We start from the raw sequence: 19,110 nt of genomic DNA, 5'->3' as shown, positions 1-19,110 counted from the left end.
AATAACTAAAAGTGAAGTAACTATAAGTTGATGCTTCTGCTCCTCCCCTCCTCTCTCTGTAAAATGAATAAATAAAATAAATAAAAGAATATAGGCTGAGTTTGTCTAAAATCTCATGAAGTTTAGATTAGGCCCTGTTCAATATATAGACCCTCCAAATGCTTCTGCTCCCATCCCTGGGTTGGGTTCTGCGTTCTGCGAAGGATTAGGGGAAATTCTGGCTGGCGCTTGGTATACTAATAGCTCTAGCTAGGGTAATTCATCTACCTGGATTGCAGTTGCCCTTCAATTGTCCATTAACACTGCTTGAATGGAAACATGAACAAACCACAATAGTTAGTGTGCTGAACTAAGAGCTGTGTGGTTGGCCTGATCAGGCAGTGGCACAGTGGATAGAGCCTTCGATTGGGATGCAGAGGACCCAGGTTTGAATCCCTGAGGTTGCCGGCTTGGCTTGAAGCCCAAGGTCCTGGTTTAGCAAGGAGTCACTCACTCTGCTGTAGCCCTATGATAGGGGCACATATGAGAAAGCAATCAATGAACAACTAAGGTGCTGCAACAAAGAATGATGCTTCTCATCTCTCTCCCTTCCTGTCTGCCCCTTTCTCTGTCTCTGTCACAAAAAAAGAAAGAAAGAAAAAAAAAAGGCCAGATAGCTCAGTTGGTTAGTGTCACTGAAGCAAGCACAGAGGTTGCCAGTTTGCTCCCAGGCTGGCACATACAGGAACAGATGCATGTTTCTCTCTCTTTAAAAATCAGTAATAGCCTGACCTGTGGTGGTGCAGTGGATAAAGCATCGACCTGGAAATGCTGAGGTCGCCGGTTCAAAACCCTGGGCTTGCCTGGTCAAGGCACATATGGGAGTTGATGCTTCCAGCTCCTTCCCCCTTCTTTCTCTCTCTGTCTCTCTCTCCCTCTCTTTCCCTTTCTGTTTCTCTCTCTCCCTCTCTCTGTCCTCTCTAAAAATGAATAAATAAAATAAAAAAATCAATAATAATAATAATAATAATAATAATAAAGAGCAAGAGCTGTGTGGTTGGTAATCATACATGAACCTTGGCCATTGATCCTGTGTACTGACAGTTGGGCCCTTTTAAAGGGATTGACTTTATAGCTTGGACAATTGAAATGGAGAAGTGGATGAGTATGAACAAACTTTTTTTTTTTTTTTTGTACTTTTCTGAAGCTGGAAACGGGGAGAGACAGTCAGACAGACTCCTGCATGCGCCCGACCGGGATCCACCCGGCACACCCACCAGGGGGTGACGCTCTGCCCACCAGGGGGCGATGCTCTGCCCCTCCAGGGCGTCGCTCTGTTGCAACCAGAGCCACTCTAGCGCCTGGGGCAGAGGCCAAGGAGCCATCCCCAGCGCCTGGGCCATCTTTGCTCCAATGGAGCCTCGGCTGCGGGAGGGGAAGAGAGAGACAGAGAGGAAGGAGAGGGGGAGGGGTGGAGAAGCAGATGGGCGCTTCTCCTGTGTGCCCTGGCCGGGAATTGAACCAGGGACTTCTGCATGCCAGGCCGACGCTCTACCACTGAGCCAACCAGCCAGGGCCTATGAACAAACTTTATGGGGACATGTGGAAAGATATTTGGGCTCTCTTACAAGTGTGTGGGGAAGATCTTGATGTCTTTCATGTGCCTACTCATAAGACATCCACAGCGCTAGGCAACCAAGAAATGATGCCTTGGCAAAAATATATGCTTTAGCAACTGATACTTCAGATTGAACACACTGGAAGAGTTGGCGTGGTAGGGCCCAAATAGGATGGCGCATAACTAAGGAGGCAGGGCTGCCATTAAAGTACAGTGACTTGGTCAGTTCAGTTATTGAATGCAGATCCTATCTCCCACATAACTCACAGGAAGCTGAGTTGGTGGAACGGAAAAACAGTCATTAAACAACATAAAATTACCGGCTGGAAAACCTACTTTGGCCAGGTATACGAAGGAGATTTCCCAAGAGTAAATACATTTAAATGACCAACCTGTGGGGTGTATTGCTCCATATGCCACGCTGGGAATTCAAATGAAGCACCCAGTATGGTAATGGTGTGAGAAACAAAGGACAGAGCAATAGTCTTGACACGCCATGGACCAGTGGGTCATGGCACTGAAGGCACTAGGTCCTATTGTCCCTGGAGACAGTCCCATAACTGCTGCTGAACTCGAGCTAGACCTGAGCCCAAAGGGGGAGACTGCTTACTGCAAACATCCCTTAGAGACCGTCTGATTGGACTTGATGTTCATTCTGACATAAATGAACACCTCTTCCTTGCCTCCAGCTGTGTACTGATTTCAGGATCAGATTACTGTCCTGATCTGTTCAAGTATGTTAAATAATTTCCATACCTGGTAGCATTAACGTACTAATACCCATGACTGTCTCCCCCTTGCCCTATATAATTCATTGGCACCTGCCAAGTGGGGCAGGGATCCATTTTCTCTTGCAGCCACCCAAGACATGCCTCCTATGTAAGTTTCTCTTAATAAACTCTATTACTTACCAGACTGGAGTGGCCAACCTCTTTCTTTGGTCTTTCCTTGCACTCTGCTTATGGAGATAGATTTTCAGTCTTGGGAGTTCTTTCCTGGGTCTGCGTGTACTATCAGGGGTAATTCTCATAACCAGATTGGATGCCTCCCATCCCCAGCGCTCCAAGGGCAGTTCCTTTACCCAACGTCTCAATTCTCATTGGACAGAAAAGAATCCCCATCAACTCCTCCTAGCCCTGAAGGATCCCGTGCACACACTTCATCTTCTAGGCAAACCTGGCACCGGTAGAAAAATCTGAGATCTCTGCGCCCACGGGGCACTACAGTTCACAGGAAGTTTGGCTCCTCTGGCTAAACCAGCACCCCGAGTGTGGAACATGGCCAGACCCCCTAGGAATACGCAGAACTACTGTACTGCTTTAGTCTTCTGCCGCGCCATACTTGCCTCCTAGCCCCGCCCTTGCAAGCGCCCATTGGCTAGGCTGAGTTCTGGGGGTGGGGCCTTTGCGGCTTTGGCCCAGACTGGAACCCGCTGGAGACAGTGGTTGTGGCCGCGGGGCGGCGGGGCGGCGAAACTATGGGCCTTGACGCTCAGCCTTCTGGGGTCTGCGCTGGCGGCGGCCGGGGCGCAGCGGGGCCCTGGACGAGCCCCAGCGCGCTGCGGCCACCGCTCCTACGTCTTTCCTTCATTTTTTTGCTGTTGGCTGCGCCCAGCGCTCGGGCCGCGGGATACAAGGTGAGCAGGGCCGAGCAAAAATGTCCAAGAACGGGAGGGAAGCCCTGAGTAGGACCGGGAGTTGTGGGTGGGTCTGTTTTTGTGGGTACTTAGTGAATGGGTCCTAATATGACAGCGTGGTCTGAGTGTGTGCTTTGTGTCAGTGAGAGAACTGGCTCTGCGCGTCTGAGAACGCGGCTGTCAGTACCTGCTTCCCTGCCTGGACTTTGCTTGCTTTGAACTGTGTGATTGGGCGCGTGCGTGCGTGTGTGTGTGTGTCGGGTGGGAGGGGGGGACGCTGGTTGAGAACTGGAACTCGGGAGTCAGTCGGCCTGGAGTTCCAGCCTTACTTTTACACTTCCTGCCTGCGCGACTGCGTGACCCTGGGCCAGTTAGTCACTATACTTATCTGATCTCAGTGTTCTTAACTGAAAACTCAAGATACGATAATATTGTTCCCATCCCGAAAGGTGGCTGCTTGGTATTTACAAATGCTTAATAAACAGTAGTTACTACTGTTACTATTTTAACAGGGTGTGAATGAGAGCTGGCCCTGAGTTGTGCCACTAGGGAGTTGGTATCCTTGAGAACAACTATGTGTGTGTCTTCCCTGGCAGGATCTCTCTGATCACTCACCTCTAGATCAGTACTTCCCACGTACCCTCCACCCCCACTCCCACTCCAGCCTACCTCTTAACCTTGTGATAAACGATAGGGTGTGTGAATGTGCATTTGGGGTCCCTATGCAGACATGCCCCATGGTGAAGCTGGACATGCTCAACGTGCACCTGGTGGCCCACACACATGATGACGTGGGCTGGCTTAAGACAGTGGACCAGTACTTTTATGGCAGTGAGTAGAGGGTGGAGACTGATGCCATGGACTCCCATGGCCCCTCCCGGCCCTTCATATCTATTCTGGGTCCTGGATATTAGGGTGGGGGCAGTGCCCAGCTTGGGATCCTGTGTCTAAGAATGGTCCCCTTGGCTTGCTGGTCTCTGATTGCCTGACCCCTGTGCCCACAGCCTATAATACCATCCAACACGCGGGTGTTCAGTATATCCTAGACTCTGTCATCTCTTCCCTGTTGGCGGAGCCCACCCGTCGCTTCGTCTATGTGGAGATGGCCTTCTTCTCCCGTTGGTGGCATCAACAGACAAATGCAACACAAGATGTCGTGCGGGAGCTAGTGCGTCAGGGTGAGCTGCCCCAAGGAAGTGAAAAGAGGAAGCTCAGCTTAGTTTCTGTTTCTGCCACCCTGGCTTCTCAGATTATATCATGGCATAGGCAACTGAATGTGCATGTAACTTGGCCTGCCTGGAATTTCCCTTTCTTTGTAGAACTCCTATGTATCCTGCAAAGCTCCACCTCCAGTGGATCCTCTGAGAAGCCTGCATGCAGGGAGCCCTCCGTCCCATATCTGGCTCCACTGGCCTCAGAGAGACCCTTCTCCTTCCGGGCCTGGGCATGCAGGCAGGACTTCCCATCCCCTGTGGTGCCTCACTCCTGGCTGACAGCCTACTCAGACTTTGCCCCTCCTTGTGCAGGGCGCCTGGAGTTTGCCAACGGTGGCTGGGTGATGAATGACGAGGCGGCCACCCACTATGGAGCCATCATAGACCAGATGACACTAGGGCTGCGCTTCCTGGAGGACACTTTTGGCAGTGATGGTCGTCCCCTTGTGGCCTGGCACATCGACCCCTTTGGCCATTCTCGGGAGCAGGCTTCACTCTTTGCACAGGTGCTTCCCCCCCACTTCCTGCCCCTTCTCATGTTGACTCCACCCTTGGCCACTCAAGCCCCACCCTTCCCTGCAAGCTCACATGGACCAGGCCCTATCCCTAGTCCCTCTGACCTCTTGAGACCTGCCCCTGGACTCCCACTCCTTTTCCGCTCTGTCCTTGGCCTGTCTCTGCTGGCCCAGGCTGACCACCCTGGCGGCAGCTAGCCACTCCCCATCATCTGCCCCATTGGCTAAGATCCTGGCTTCTCTCCAAGCCAGGTGTCAAGTGGAGGCCTGGACTGCTTTGCAACCAGCTTCATGCCTACTGCTCTGATCCCTTCTATCCTTATCCTGCAGAAGGGGGAAGATCTTCTTGAGTCAGGCTCCCTTTCTGGAAGGTGGAGGTGGGTTCTTATGTTGGACCCTTCCCCTCTCAGCTCTCCCAGGAGGCATTCTGACCCTTCCCTAAATTTCCAAATGAGTTGGAGGCCTCCCTGGTTTCAGACCTACTTTTTCCTCTCTGCTCTGACCCACCCCTCCTTTGCTGAGGGGGCTGGCAGGTCTTGGTGAGAAGCCTGGGCACTTAGTCATCCTGCCCTCCTTTCCCACTCTTCATCCTGTCTCACTCCCAGATGGGCTTTGACGGCTTCTTCTTTGGGCGCCTGGATTATCAGGACAAGTTGGTGAGGAAGAAGATGCTAAGGATGGAACAGTTGTGGCGGGCCAGTGCCAGCCTGAAGCCCCCTGCTGCTGACCTCTTCACCAGTAAGGGGGTGGATAGGTGGAGGTAGGGCTAGCCCCAAAGGCATGTGAACTGTGCAGTCACACAGGGCCCCATGCTCAGAAGGGCCCTGAGCTTGGTTTAACACTCTGCTGTCATCATTTCGGAATTTTTAATAATTTACAATGGAGGGCCCAGCATTTGTAGTTTGTACTGGGTCCCTGCAAATTCTGAAGTCCTATTTGGGTGGGGCATGGCAGGCTTTGACCTCAGGGCAGGTCTGAGGATCTGGGCCATCCCCTGAGCTTGGTGTGGCACACAGGTGTGCTCCCCAACCTTTACAACCCACCGAAGAATCTGTGCTGGGATGTCCTGTGTGCTGACAGACCTATTGTGGACGACCCCCGCAGCCCTGAATACAATGCCAAAGAACTGGTTGATTACTTCCTAAAGTTAGCTACAGCCCAGGTAACCCCAGTGTCCAGAACCTGGACATACATAATACATTGGGCCCTTCTCACAGCCTTGGGATTGATTCCCTGATATCTCCTCATACCCTCAGAAGAAGGTAATATTCCATTCCCCGTCACTATGCCCTCCTTTTGGGTTTGCATATTCCTGATTAGAAGTGTGTGGACCCCTTTACCACTGTATACACTCACCATGGTTATTAGACAACCTGGCACGGTACCTCAACACTCTCCTCTGTGTGGCAGGCCACAGTGAATTACTCAGTAACTTGTGGCTATTTTTATTCATGTTCCTATGTTCCCATGCTTCCACACATACCCCTCCCATTCCATGGTATGCACACATGATCACATATATACCAAGACATAGTGTACACAAGGGTGGCCAGGACACTCTGGCCTGAGGATACCCCCATTCTGTCTGCAGGGCCAGTACTACCGCACCCACCACACCATCATGACCATGGGCTCGGACTTCCAATATGAGAATGCCAACATGTGGTTCAAGAACCTTGACAAGCTCATCCAGCTGGTCAATGCCCAGGTGAGTGTGCCTACCCTCTGTGCACCTGCATGCTTATATCCCTGGACCTTTTGTCAGATGAGTAGCTATGGCTGCTATCCTAGTTTTCTCTTGCTCCTATAACTAATCACCACAAACTTAATGGCTCAAAACAACAGAACTATATTATAGTTCTACAGGTCAGAAGTTGAAAAGGGTCTTACTGAGCTAAAATCAAGATGTCAGCAGGGCTATGTTCATACTGGAAGCTCTAGGGGAAAGTTTCCTTACCTTGTTCATACTCTAGAGGCCACCCACATTCCTTAGCTCATGGCCCTCATCCTCCATCTTCAAAGCCTGGTCCCGCTTCTGTCATCCCATCTCTTACTCTCATTCTCACTTCTTCCTCTTCCACTTTTAAAGACCCTTATGTCATAGGGGGAGGGGAGTAAAAAGTAACAAATATACGGTAACGGAAAATGATTTGACTTTGGGTGATGGGCACACAACACAATCAACAGTTCAAATGTTATAGAAATGTTTACCTAAAACCTATATACTCTTATTGATCACCCCATTAAATTTAATTAAAAAGAAAAAAGGCCTGACCTGTCATGGCACAGTGGATAAAACGTCAACCTGGAAATGCAGAGGTCGCCAGTTCGAAACCCTGGGCTTGCCTGGTCAAGGCACATATGGGAGTTGATGCTTCCAGCTCCTCCCCCCTTCTCTCTCTCTCTGTCTCTCTCTCCTCTCTCTCCCTCTCTGTCTCTTTCTCTCTCCTCTAAAAATGAATAAATAAAATAAAAAAATTAAAAAATTAAAAAAAAAAGAAAAAAGACCCTTGTGATTACATGGGGTCATCCAGATAATCCAGGATGATCTCTGTTTTAAGGTCATCTGATTAGCAACTTTAATTTTGTCTGCAAACTTAGTGGGATAAAGTGTCGACCTGGAAATGCTGAGGTCGCCGGTTCGAAACCCTGGCTTGCCTGGTCAAGGCACATATGGGAGTTGATGCTTCAAGCTCCTCCCCCCTTCTCTCTCTCTCCCTCTCCTCTCTAAAATGAATAAATTAAAAAAAAATTTTGTCTGCAAACTTAATTCTGTTTGCCATGTCACAGGTTCTGGGTATTAGACATGGACATTTTTGGGTGGCCATTATTCTGCCGACCACAGATGTGTTGGTGTGGCCCTTGTAAGTGGCCTGTGTCCGTGTGGGCAGGCAGTTCCTCTCCCACCAGCACAGAACCTTGTTTCCCTTTTTCCATCTAAGCTCTCCCATCCCATCACTCTGTCCTCAGAATTATCTACCAGCACACCATGCCCTCACCTTCTACTCATTTCTTGCACTGCTGCTTCACCAAAACAGGCCTCAGGAACATCACCAGGGGCCTTCCGGAGGACATTTCTCAGTCCTCCTCATGCCCCTGAGGAGCCTTGGACACCATGATCACTTCCTTCTGCAAACGTTCCTGGGCTGCCAGGATATCACATTTTCTTGGTTTTTCTCCTACCACTGATGGCTTCTTTGTCCATTCCATTCTGCTGGAACTGGAAATCTCTCAGTTCAATCCTGGTCCTGCCACTTACTGGCTCTGTGACCTTGAGAAATATTTAGTACTCAGTGCCTCTGTATTCTTATCTAGAAAAATGGGCATAATGGTGGTCTCACCTGATAGGGTTGTGGATGAGAGTGTAATGAATTCATTTACACAGATCAGTTAGAACAGTACTAGGTAAATAATAAGTATTATGGTTTTTGTTTATTATTATTATTTTGGGCTGAAAACATTCTGCTGCTCCTTTAAGACACCAGCTGCAGGGTCTCCTCCAGCAAGCCTTCACAAACCTCAGGTGGAGCTTTTGTTCTTCCTTTGTATTCATATCAGTCTTTTCAAATACCGGTAACATCCTGGCTGATTGTTACCAACTGACTATCTGTTCCGTCTCTCTTGGAAATTCACTTGGCTGTGAATTTCATGAGATCAGGGCTGGCCTCTGATTTAAGATTATATCAGTGATCCTGAGCATTTGAAGAATCAAGTGATTGCTGAGTGAATAAAGTGTGTGTATGGGTGTGTGTATGTAAACTGTATATGACTGCGTGCAGAAGATGTTGTACGCACATAAAGGCATGTGGTCCCATGCACTTCCCTTCGTTCACTGGAGTGAGTCAATGAGCACCTTCTGTGTACCAGGCACTGGTATAAACTTCCTTTCCTCATGCAAGAGGTCATCATCTTGTTCCTCCTCCTCCCTCAATTGAAAGTGAGTCACCATTCATTATCACAGTTGTGTCATTTGCCAATAACCTGACAGTGCTGAGAAATGATTATTCCTGTCCTATATGTCATACTTAGTTTTTCCGCAAGAAGTTTTTTTTTATTTTTATTTTTTGCATTTTTCCAAAGCTGGAAATGGGGAGGCAGACAGACTCCCGCATGTGCCCGACCGGGATCCACCCGGCACACCCACCAGGGGCAATGCTCTGCCCCTCTGGGGTGTCGATGTGTTGCATCCAGAGCCATCCTAGCGCCTGAGACAGAGGCCACAGAGCCATCCTCAAAGCCTGGGCCATCTTTGCTCCAGTGGAGCCTTGGCTGTGGGAGGGGAAGAGAGAGACAGAGAGGAAGGAGAGGGGGAGGGGTGGAGAAGCAGATGGGCGCTTCTCCTGTGTGCCCTGGCCGGGAATCGAACCCGGGACTCTTGCACGCCAGGCCGACGCTCTACCACTGAGCCAACCGGCCAGGGCCGCAGAAAGTTTTTAATAATAAAACTGAAGTTCACTGTCTGAGGAGAGCGTCCGAGTGTTGTGGAAAGCGGGGTTGAAGGAGTGTAAAACCATCCAGACTGCAGACATCTCTCCAGCTCGCAGCTCGGCCCCAGGTCCTGGGTGGGAGGTGCACCCACCAGCCTCGGGGTCGGCCCTGCCATCGCCTGTCCCATTGCTAACGGCCAGCACATCACTGCGGTTTAAGTATATTGTAAATAAAGACAGAATCTGGAAAAACAACAACAACAAAAAAAACCCCGAAGTTATTTTAAGTTTAGCAAGATTTCAGATTTATTCTTGCATCACTGAAATTCTTTTTTTGTGTGTGACAGAGAGAGGACAGAGAGAGGGACAGACAGGGACAGACAGGAAGGGAGAGATGAGAAGCATCAATTCTTTGTGGTGGCACCTCTGTTCATTGATTGCTTTCTTATATGTGCCTTTACTGGGGGGCTACAGCAGAATGAGCGACCCCTTGTTCAAGTGAGTGACCTTGGGCTCAACATAGTGACCTTGGGCTTTAAGCCAGTAACCTTTGGGCTCAAGCCAGTGACCATGGGGTCATGTCTATGATCCCATGCTCAAGCCAGTGACCCCGCGCTCAAGCTGGTGAGCTAGCGCTCAAGGCGGTGACCTTGGGGTTTTGAACCTGGGTCCTCTGTGTCCCAGTCTGACACTATCCACTGCGCCACTGCCTGGTCAGGCTCACTGAATTCTTTAAAAAAATTTTCCCCCATTGATTTGAAAGAGAGAGAGAGAGAGAGAGAGAGAGAGAGAGAGAGAGAGAGAGAAGAAGAGAGGAAGGAAGGGAGAGGGGGAGAGAGAAGCATCTACTTATTATTTTACTCAGTTCTATTTAACTGTGCACTCTTTGGTTGTCTCCCATATGTGTCCTGACTGGGGATTGAATCCATGACCTCTGCATGTAGGCCCACTCTCTATTCACTGAGCCACCTAGCCAGGCATCACAGTAATTATTTCCAGGCTGGTAATATTTAGGTTTGATCAAAGTACATTTTAACACTTGGTTTGGTTTCCACTCAAAATGTGTATTAAGAGAATCTGAACCCACAGGATGCATGAATGTATGTATGTGCTGCACACCTGTGCCCCCCCCCCCCCGAATTTGCAGACTCCTGAGGGCTCACACATGCACACTTTCCCCCAGCAGCAGGCCAACGGGAGCCGTGTCAATGTTCTCTACTCCACTCCTGCCTGTTACCTCTGGGAGCTGAACAAGGCCAACCTTACCTGGTATTTGGATGACCTGGGGAACTTGCGGGGGGACTGGCATGCCCTGTAGGTAGTGACCCTGCCCTCAATGCCTCTGTCACTGCAGGTCGGTGAAACAGGATGACTTCTTCCCCTATGCAGATGGCCCCCACAAATTCTGGACTGGCTTCTTTACCAGCAGGCCGGCTCTCAAACGCTATGAACGCCTCAGCTATAACTTCCTGCAGGTGGGTGGGTGCTGGACTCAAGGGGGCGGCCTGGGGGTCCCAATGCCTCAACACACTCCCTGCCCCCCAGGTATGCAACCAGCTGGAGGCACTGGCGGGTCCAGCGGCCAACGTGGGACCCTATGGCTCTGGAGACAGTGCACCCCTCAGTAGGTGTCTACCTGGTGAGGTGGTGGGGGCAGGGCTCAAGCTGGACACCAGACTACAGCCACCTCCTTGAGTCCCTTCTGAAAGCACCTAAGAACCCTGCACACCCCTGCATGTGACCTTTCCTATCTCTCTGGGGGAGTCTGGGCACAGAGTCCTGCAGAGACCCCACACGATTCACCACTCGCTTACCACCCTCTGCCTGCAGATGAGGCAATGGCTGTGCTCCAGCACCATGATGCAGTCAGTGGGACCTCCAAGCAGCACGTAGCAGACGACTATGCGCGCCAGGTGGCAGCAGGCTGGGGACCCTGTGAGGTGCGTGGGGCCGGGCCTGGAACATAAGGGCGGAGACAGGAAGGGAGGGACGGTCGAGGGCAGTGGGTGGAATCTAGAAGGGCTGTGGGCCAGGATTTATGGCATAAGGGGCGTAGACTGGAATGAGGCCCGAAGAGGCAGCAGGGCGGAGCCTGTAAGAGCCTGTAGGACAGGCCCTGGGATAATAGGGGCGGAGATTAGAATGGGGTGGGGTCAGGAAGAGCTCATGGGGCGGGGTCTGGGTGGGGAGAGGATTAGAAGGTGGGCGTGCAGAGCAGACCCTTTTACTGTCCTCCCCAGGTTCTCCTGAGCAATGCCCTGGCACTGCTCAGCGGCTCCAAGGAGGAGTTCATATTCTGCCGCAACCTCAACATCAGCCTGTGTCCACTCAGTCAGACCTCGAAGAACGTGAGCCAACCTGGGACCAGGGTGGGGTGAGGTGGGGTAGGTTGGGGGGGCGGGGCTGGAAGGCAAGTCCCATGGATGGGAGGAGAGCCCGCAAAGTCGTGGGGTGGCAGAGAGGAGGTGGGGCCAGTAGCTGAATTGTTTGGGGGGCGTCACTCTGGGCAAGGTCACGTGGGGCGCAGTGCTGCTGGGGCTGGATGGAGATCTCATGGGGACTTGCATTACCCAGGGTTGTTACTGTTCATGGAGAAGGCCTGTTGTGGTTCATGCCCATTCTGATCCTCCCACCCCAGTTCCAGGTGACCATTTATAACCCCTTAGGGCGGAAAGTAGATTGGATGGTGCGGCTTCCAGTCGGCAAAAACATTTTCCTTGTGAAGGACCCCAGTGGCACAGTTGTGCCCAGTGATGTGAGCCCATTTGATGAATATTCCTCCCATGAACACCCTCCTCCTATGACTGCCTCCCAATGAGCATTTCTCCCTCCCCTCCATGAACACCTCCCTATCCTGGCTATCTTACCTTCTTGGATGGATACCTTTATGGATCTTGTTGGCCTTTATGGATACCTGTTCCCCTCCCTGAATACATCCTGCCAGTACTTCTCTTCCTTCTCTGAATCTCCCCCCCCCCCCCACTGGCCCTTAATATCACACCTGCTGGGAACATTCCTCCCCGTGAGTATCTCCCTCTTTTTAATATCTCTCCATGAAATATTGTTCTATTTATGAATATCCCCCTCATCGCGGAAGGCCCCTTCCCACAAAGCTCTTCCTCCCTCAAGAATTTTGTCTTTCCCTCACTCCCCTGCCTCAAAGATCTCTTCCCCCACTTACTCCCTCACTTCTCCCCCCTCCCACAGTCTCTACCCTTCTGGTGTTTCTTTTCCCCACTTAATGAATGTTCTCTGCAATCTTTAACTCAGCATCTGTCACCCCTGTGCCCCCTGCCCAACACTTGGGTCTCCTTCCTCTCTGGACCCTCTCTGTAGATGTGCTGCTGTATGTACATGCACATCCTCTTGACTCAGTTTCTCTTCTCCCTCACCTGAGGTGGTAACAGTGCCCAGCTCAGACAGACAGGACCTGCTTTTCTCAGCCTCAGTGCCTGCCCTTGGCTTCAGCATCTACTCGGTAACCCAGGCGCCTGGCCAGAGCCCGCAGACTCGCATCCCCCAGAGCAGATCCCAGAAGCCCGCATCCCATGTCAAGGCCTCATCCCACATCTTGACCATCCAAAATGAGGTGAGATCCCATACAGATCCCCTTCCCTGCCCAGTAACAAATTTGAGGTGTCATGGTGAGCAGCACTGACTCTGAGTCAGTGGGTTTTAGGTTCAGGGTCTAGTGTCACCAGCCCACACTGTGTATCCTTGAGTGAGTGACTGCCTTCCTTTGAGTCTCATTGTCCTCTACCAGGGCTGTTGTGAGGACCTACTGTGATCATGAGTAGCACTTGACAGATATGTCAAAGCCGATGGTGGTAGGGGTTTGCAAATTAAGTGAAGGTGTGTCAGAGACCTGAAGGAGGGATCATGTAGCCATTTGGAGGACATTTGGGGGAAGAGGAATCCAAGCAGACAGGGAGCAGCAGAGACAAAAAGCCCTAAAAGACATTAAAATTTATAAATTTTTATGGGTCTTTAAAAGTTTCATGGACCCTGGCACTATGATTCCTGTACAGGCAGCCCTGGTCCCACAGCCAGCCAGCTAAAGATTAGATGCAGGGGGTTGCAGCAGCCTCTGGGGCTACAGCGCGGGGCAGAGGGCGAAGGCACTGAACAGACCGAGACCAGGAAGGGGTCGGCAGTGCTAGTCCAGGAAGGCTATGGGGGTGGTGAGAAGTAGTCAGATTGAGGATGAGGAAGAAGGTAGAGCTGTTAGAATTTGCTAGTAGGATCAGGGGTGAGGAGCAAGAGAGAAGAGGGAAGGGTGACAGGGTGAAGCTGCCCTTGGCTGGAGGGATGGTCATTAATGTCTGCCCACCCTCTTCTGCCCAGCATATCTGGGCTAGGTTTGACCCTGACACAGGGCTCTTGATGGAGATGAAGAACCTGGACCAGGATGTCCTGTTGCCTATTCGCCAAGCCTTCTACTGGTGAGGGAGGACTACCAGGCCAGGGAGGGGGTGGGAGCAGAGCTGGGGTCCCTTACCTGATGCTCACCTGCCCTGGCCCCAGGTACAACGCCAGTACAGGCAACAGCCTAAGCGCCCAGGTCTCAGGCGCCTACATCTTCAGACCCACCCGACAGGAACCACTGCCCATAAGCCACTGGGCTCAAACCCGCCTGGTGAAGGTCTGGGGCCAGGGATGATGAGTGGGCATTGTGGGTGGGTGTGGATCACGGAAGGGTGGTGTGCAGTGTGTGGGGTGGGGGTGGGAGTGGGGGAAGGATTTACATCTCCATCAGATCAGAGGGCTAAACCTGAGGGGAAGACTTAAGGATTCTTCCACAGGCTGATTTTCATCAGCTTTGTATGTTGTAGTATACAAAGGCATTCACATCTGCTGTGAGTGTCAGTATTATACCTTATTTTTTGAAACTGGGGGTGGGTATTTCCACTTGGCCCATGAGCTAGTTGGGACTGCCTGAAGAATGCACTAAGTATCTGTGCTAGGACAGGATTATAGCTGGACTGGGTTTTGGAGAGTTCACACTTGGATAGGGCTTGGGTGATTCTTACTTATGTTGGGTATCTGAGTGTGCATCTGGTTAAGAACAGGGGGCTCTTGCTTGTGTGGTTTCTTGTTGACATTTCCTCTTAGGATGGGAATGGGGCAGGTAATGGTAAGACTCATCTTTGACATGACTCTCCTTGTGGTGAATGTCTGCATACCTGGGTTAAGATATAGTTTTACTGTTGTAACAGAGTTACTCAAATTTGTGCCTAAAACAAGACTGGTTCTTTCCATGGAACAGAAAGCCTGGCTGGGCCATCCAGGGTAGGTGGGGGTAGTTCCATAGTCATCCTGGCCCCTTCTATTTCATATCTCTCCCTCCCTCAATATTCACTTCTACCTCATGACCCAAGATGGCTGCTTAAGCTCCAGCCATCACATTTGCATTTGAGCTAGTGAAAGAGGGAAGGGGGCAAGAAATGTTCATACCACTTTGATCGCTTTTCATTGGGTAGACCATAGTCACACAGCTATTGATAGCCTCAGGGAAGACTGGACAATATAGATTTTATTCCAGGTAGTCACATTCCTAACTAGAATTCTGTTGTAAGGAGGGGTAATGGGATAGGGGTGGGCAGCAAACATATATGCCACACTGAGGAATTGCATGACAATGACTCTGTGAGAAGTAAGGGCTTCACATGTAGGCAGGTCGGGGGGATAGGTGGTGTTTTCATGCTATTAGTGGGGTTTACCCTGATGTAGGCCTTTGTGAGGTTCATGGCATGGGTGGACATTTGTAGGGTTCACCTTTGCTCAGGTGTGGGCTTTCACCTGCTCAATGTTCCTGCAGACGGACTTGGTGCAGGAGGTGCACCAGAACTTTTCAGCCTGGTGTTCCCAGGTGGTTCGCCTATACCCGGGACAGCGGCACCTGGAGCTGGAGTGGACGGTGGGACCAATACCTGTAGGGTGAGTGGCACGGGCTGGCACTAAGGGATGGGGGCGGGGGCAGAGTGGAGGTAGGCAAGGCTTACAACCTTGCCATTCCATCCGGTATAGTGACGGCTGGGGAAAGGAAGTCATCAGTTATTTTGACACTGCGCTGGAGACAAAAGGACTCTTCTTCACTGACAGTAATGGCCGAGAGATCTTGGAGAGGAGGTAGGGGTGACTGGGTAATGGAGGGGTGTTCTGTGGTGGGTTGAGGCCCATAGGTGTTGAGGGCTCTGCTGATCCTATGAGAGTGGGAGGGAGAGGATGAAGGAGGAATGAGGAGTGGGTGGGCTGGGGAAGGAGAGCCGGAGTCTGGGTCTGACCACACCCTACCTCGTCCCTCCCCAGGAGGAATTATCGACCCACCTGGAAGCTGAAACAGACTGAGCCAGTGGCAGGGAACTACTATCCAGTCAACAGCCGCATTTACATTACGGTACCCCCCTCCCCTATCCTGCTCCCCACCTCTTCCAGAAACTTCTCCAGAGTGGGGGTCAGCACTCATTCTTAGCATCTCCCAACTGTCCTTGGCAGTGTCCACCAAGACCTGCCAAGGTCTGGTTGGGGGCCAGAACTGACTGGCAGTGTGCTTCCTCACTTCTGCCCCTCGCCCTCTAGGATGGAGATGTGCAGCTGACAGTGTTGACCGACCGCTCCCAGGGGGGCAGCAGCCTGAGAGATGGCTCAATAGAGCTCATGGTGAGTGGCCCGAGCCCCATCTAAGCTAGGGTTCTCCCACCAGTTCCCACCCTGGCCCCCTGCTGGACTCTGAAACCAGTTTCTGTTCCAGTTCTCTGCTGGGTGCACCCCTCAGTTTGGGGTCCCACTAGGCTGAGACCTTCATTACTACGTGAGAAGTTGACTCAAAGCCCTTTTTTTTTTTTTTTTTTTTAATATTTTTATTCATTTTAGAGAGGAGAGGGAGAGACAGAGAGAGAGAGGAGAGATAGAGAGAGAGAAGGGGGGAGGAGCTGGAAGCATCAACTCCCATATGTGCCTTGACCAGGCAAGCCCAGGGTTTCAAACCGGCGACCTCAGCATTTCCAGGTCGATGCTTTATCCACTGCTCCACCACAGGTCAGGCACTGTATTTTTCTGAAGTTGGAAACGGGGAGGCAGTCAGACAGACTCCTGCATGCGCCCTACCAGGATCCACCCAGCCACCCACCAGGGGGCGATGCTCCGCCCATCTGAGACGTAGCTCTGTTGCAACCAGAGCCATTCTAGTGCCTGAGGCAGAGGCCACAGGGCCATCCTCAGCGCCCGGGCCAACTTTGCTCCAATGGAGCCTTGGCTGTGGGAGGGGAAGAGAGAGACAGAGAGGAAGGAGAGGGGGAGGGGTAGAGAAGCAGATGGGCGCTTCTCCTGTGTGTCCTGGCCGGGAATTGAACCCGGGACTCCTGCACGCCAGGCCGACACTCTACCACTGAGCAAACTGGCCAGGGCCGACTCAAAGCTTTTTATCTAATCCCTACCCACCCTCCAGGTCCTGACCTGCTCTATTCAGGCTTCCATCAGGTCCTTACCTCCCTCTGTCCTAGTCCTTTGCTAGGTAGCATCCACATATCAGCTGGGGTACCCCCATCAGACCTTCATTCTCATCTGATCCCCTCCTTCTTCAATTTCTCTTGAAGTTCCTATAATTTCTGGTCCTGAAATTGGCCAGAGGGTCCCTCACCGTTTCCTGGCCACTCTCCCCATAGGTGCACCGAAGGCTGCTGAGAGATGATGAGCGTGGAGTTGGGGAACCGCTGCTGGAAAAGGGGGCGGGGTTGTGGGTGCGAGGGCGCCACCTCGTGCTGCTGGACAAGGTCCGGACCGCGGCCGTAGGACACCGGTTGCAGGCTGAAAAGGAGCTCCTGGCCCCGCAGGTGGTGCTTGCCCCAGGTGGTGGCACCCCCTACCACCTGGAGGTCACCCCACGCAAGCAGGTGAGGGGCGGTAGGCCAGCAGAGAGGAGCTGGAGGAAGCCTGAGGTGGAGGCGGTCTCTCTAGCCTTAGCCGGGACCCATCTCTCCTGTTCGCAACTCGTCCTGGGGAGGCCATAATCTAGCTAGCTTCCAGTCACGACTCCGTCCATACCCCCTGGACTGGGTCCATAGCCTCAGTTCCCGCCCTTCTCGGTACTCGCGCCGCAGCCGCACCTTCTCACCGTCCCCCCCCCCCCCCCAGGCTTGGACCCGCCCCGCCCCTTTGCCAGCCCCGCCTCTCCTGGTTTCATCCCTGCCCTCACTCAGGTCTCGGGCCAGAGCTGTTCGGGCCTGCCCCAACCGAGCACTGCACCATCCTCTATGGCTCAGCCTTTACCTTCCTGGCTAAGCCCTGTCCTTCCCAGCGTAAATCCCACCCCCATTACCACTACTAAAAACCCCTCATCACGTGGATCGTCACCTTCAGGCTTCAACTTAGCCGGGGCCCTCTGGCTCAGCCCCGCACTGTTTCTCCGCTCCCTTCTCACAGTACTCGGGGATGCGTCGGGAGCTACCGCCCAATGTACACCTGCTTACATTGGCCCGCTGGGGCCGGCAAATGCTGTTGCTGCGCTTAGAGCACCAGTTCGCCTTAGGGGAGGATATGGTCGGCAACTTGAGCTCCCCGGTTACCTTGGACTTGACGGTGAGCAGGGCAGAGGTGGGAAAGAAATGAGAGAAACAAGAGAGGGGATAGGGGAACCCTACTTTGACCCCACTCAACCTGGCCCATCCACTACCCGCAGGACCTGTTCTCTGCCTTTACTATCATCGACCTTAAGGAGACCACGCTGGCTGCCAACCAGCTCAGGGCGAATGCCTCCAGGCTCCAGTGGAAATCCAACGAGGGTAGGGGCTTGCCCTTGGGGCTGGGAGCCAGGGGCTGTGTGGGAGGTGTGGGTATGTTGGCCAGGACTCGGGTACAGCTGGAGGGGCAGTGTTCAGATCTGGGTTAGGGGTTTAAGGGTCTTAAGTAGGTCCAGCAGACTAGTGGTGGGTCTTGGGTGTTTGAGGTTGGAGTACATACCCAAGAACAAGATTTGAGTCTTTGTCATTGTCTAGTTCCGAGGTTGGGGTGGGGTTGTTCATCAAACTTGGGATTGGCTTGACAGTCTTTGAGGTGGGGCTTGAGGGAATGAGGGTGGTGGCCAGGCATTGGGAGGGATTTGGGGGTTTGGAGGTGGTATCCAGGCTCTGGGAAGCAGTTGAGGATTTGGTAGTGAGGCCCTGGGGATAGATTTGAGAGTGTATGGCTGTGTTTAGGACCAGGGGAGGAGCACGGGGGCGGGGGAGTGAGGTAGACGGAGTCTGCATCCCTTATTTTTCCCCTGCACCTCCCCAGATGCTGCACTCAAGCCATCTCCCTCCCAGCTGGACCCCGCCAGCATCACACTGCAACCCATGGAAATCCGCACCTTCCTGGCCTCGGTCCAGTGGGGAAAGGATGGCTAGACCTGCTGTGGACAGGCTGACCCCTTTCCAGCCTGAGCCCCCTTCTCTAGGGTAGGGAAGATTTCCTCTTCTCTTGCTACTGCTCCCACCAGTGAAAGCCATTAAATGCCACTATTAAGCCTCAGATCAAGGTGTGACTTTATTTTTATTTTGTTTTATTTTTTGAGGGTAACAGAATTTATGACCCAGAAAGGTCTGGACACTGTAGTTGACTCTTGACCTGAGGCCTTGCAGAGAGGTCACTTGGCTGCCTGAATCTTCATACCAGCCTCTCTATTGTTCACACCCAGCCTCATCCACTACTTCCTCCCCCACTCAGTTCACTTGGGTCATTGTAC

The 19,110-nt window shown here is 52.1% G+C and overlaps 1 protein-coding gene across 2 annotated transcripts; it reads left to right on the top strand.

The window, feature by feature from the left end:
• The first annotated feature begins 3,009 nt into the window (after positions 1–3,009).
• On the top strand, positions 3,010–18,896 carry MAN2B1 (mannosidase alpha class 2B member 1). Of its 2 annotated transcripts, none has more exons than XM_066271428.1 (24): positions 3,010–3,233; positions 3,962–4,064; positions 4,238–4,411; positions 4,760–4,953; positions 5,568–5,700; positions 5,979–6,124; positions 6,554–6,670; positions 10,576–10,658; positions 10,744–10,864; positions 10,935–11,013; positions 11,220–11,329; positions 11,630–11,737; positions 12,028–12,144; positions 12,787–12,978; positions 13,734–13,831; positions 13,914–14,031; positions 15,208–15,326; positions 15,417–15,518; positions 15,699–15,786; positions 15,969–16,049; positions 17,054–17,281; positions 17,811–17,966; positions 18,067–18,169; positions 18,663–18,896. In XM_066271428.1, the coding sequence occupies exons 1-24, from the start codon at positions 3,075–3,077 to the stop codon at positions 18,770–18,772; spliced, it is 3,039 nt and encodes a 1,012-aa protein (XP_066127525.1). In that variant the 5' UTR covers positions 3,010–3,074; the 3' UTR covers positions 18,773–18,896. The 2 variants fall into 2 exon arrangements, with proteins under 2 accessions (XP_066127525.1, XP_066127516.1); XM_066271419.1 differs by having other exon boundaries at positions 10,573–10,658.
• Positions 18,897–19,110: the final 214 nt, after the last annotated feature.

The sequence above is a fragment of the Saccopteryx bilineata genome, chromosome 1, assembly GCF_036850765.1.
Source record: "Saccopteryx bilineata isolate mSacBil1 chromosome 1, mSacBil1_pri_phased_curated, whole genome shotgun sequence".
Classification (NCBI taxonomy): Eukaryota; Metazoa; Chordata; class Mammalia; order Chiroptera; family Emballonuridae; genus Saccopteryx; species Saccopteryx bilineata.
The sequence above is the reverse complement of the archived record's forward strand: the minus strand, read 5'-3'. Positions and strand labels throughout refer to the sequence as shown.

Bases quoted from the DNA above. Each gene is read 5' to 3' on its own strand.
- MAN2B1 (XM_066271419.1), top strand. From the start codon at position 3,075: ATGGGCCTTGACGCTCAGCCTTCTGGGGTCTGCGCTGGCGGCGGCCGG. The intron at 4,954-5,567 runs GTGCTTCCCCCC...TCTCACTCCCAG, and splicing joins AGGCTTCACTCTTTGCACAG to ATGGGCTTTGACGGCTTCTT. The intron at 5,701-5,978 runs GTAAGGGGGTGG...TGTGGCACACAG, and splicing joins TGCTGCTGACCTCTTCACCA to GTGTGCTCCCCAACCTTTAC.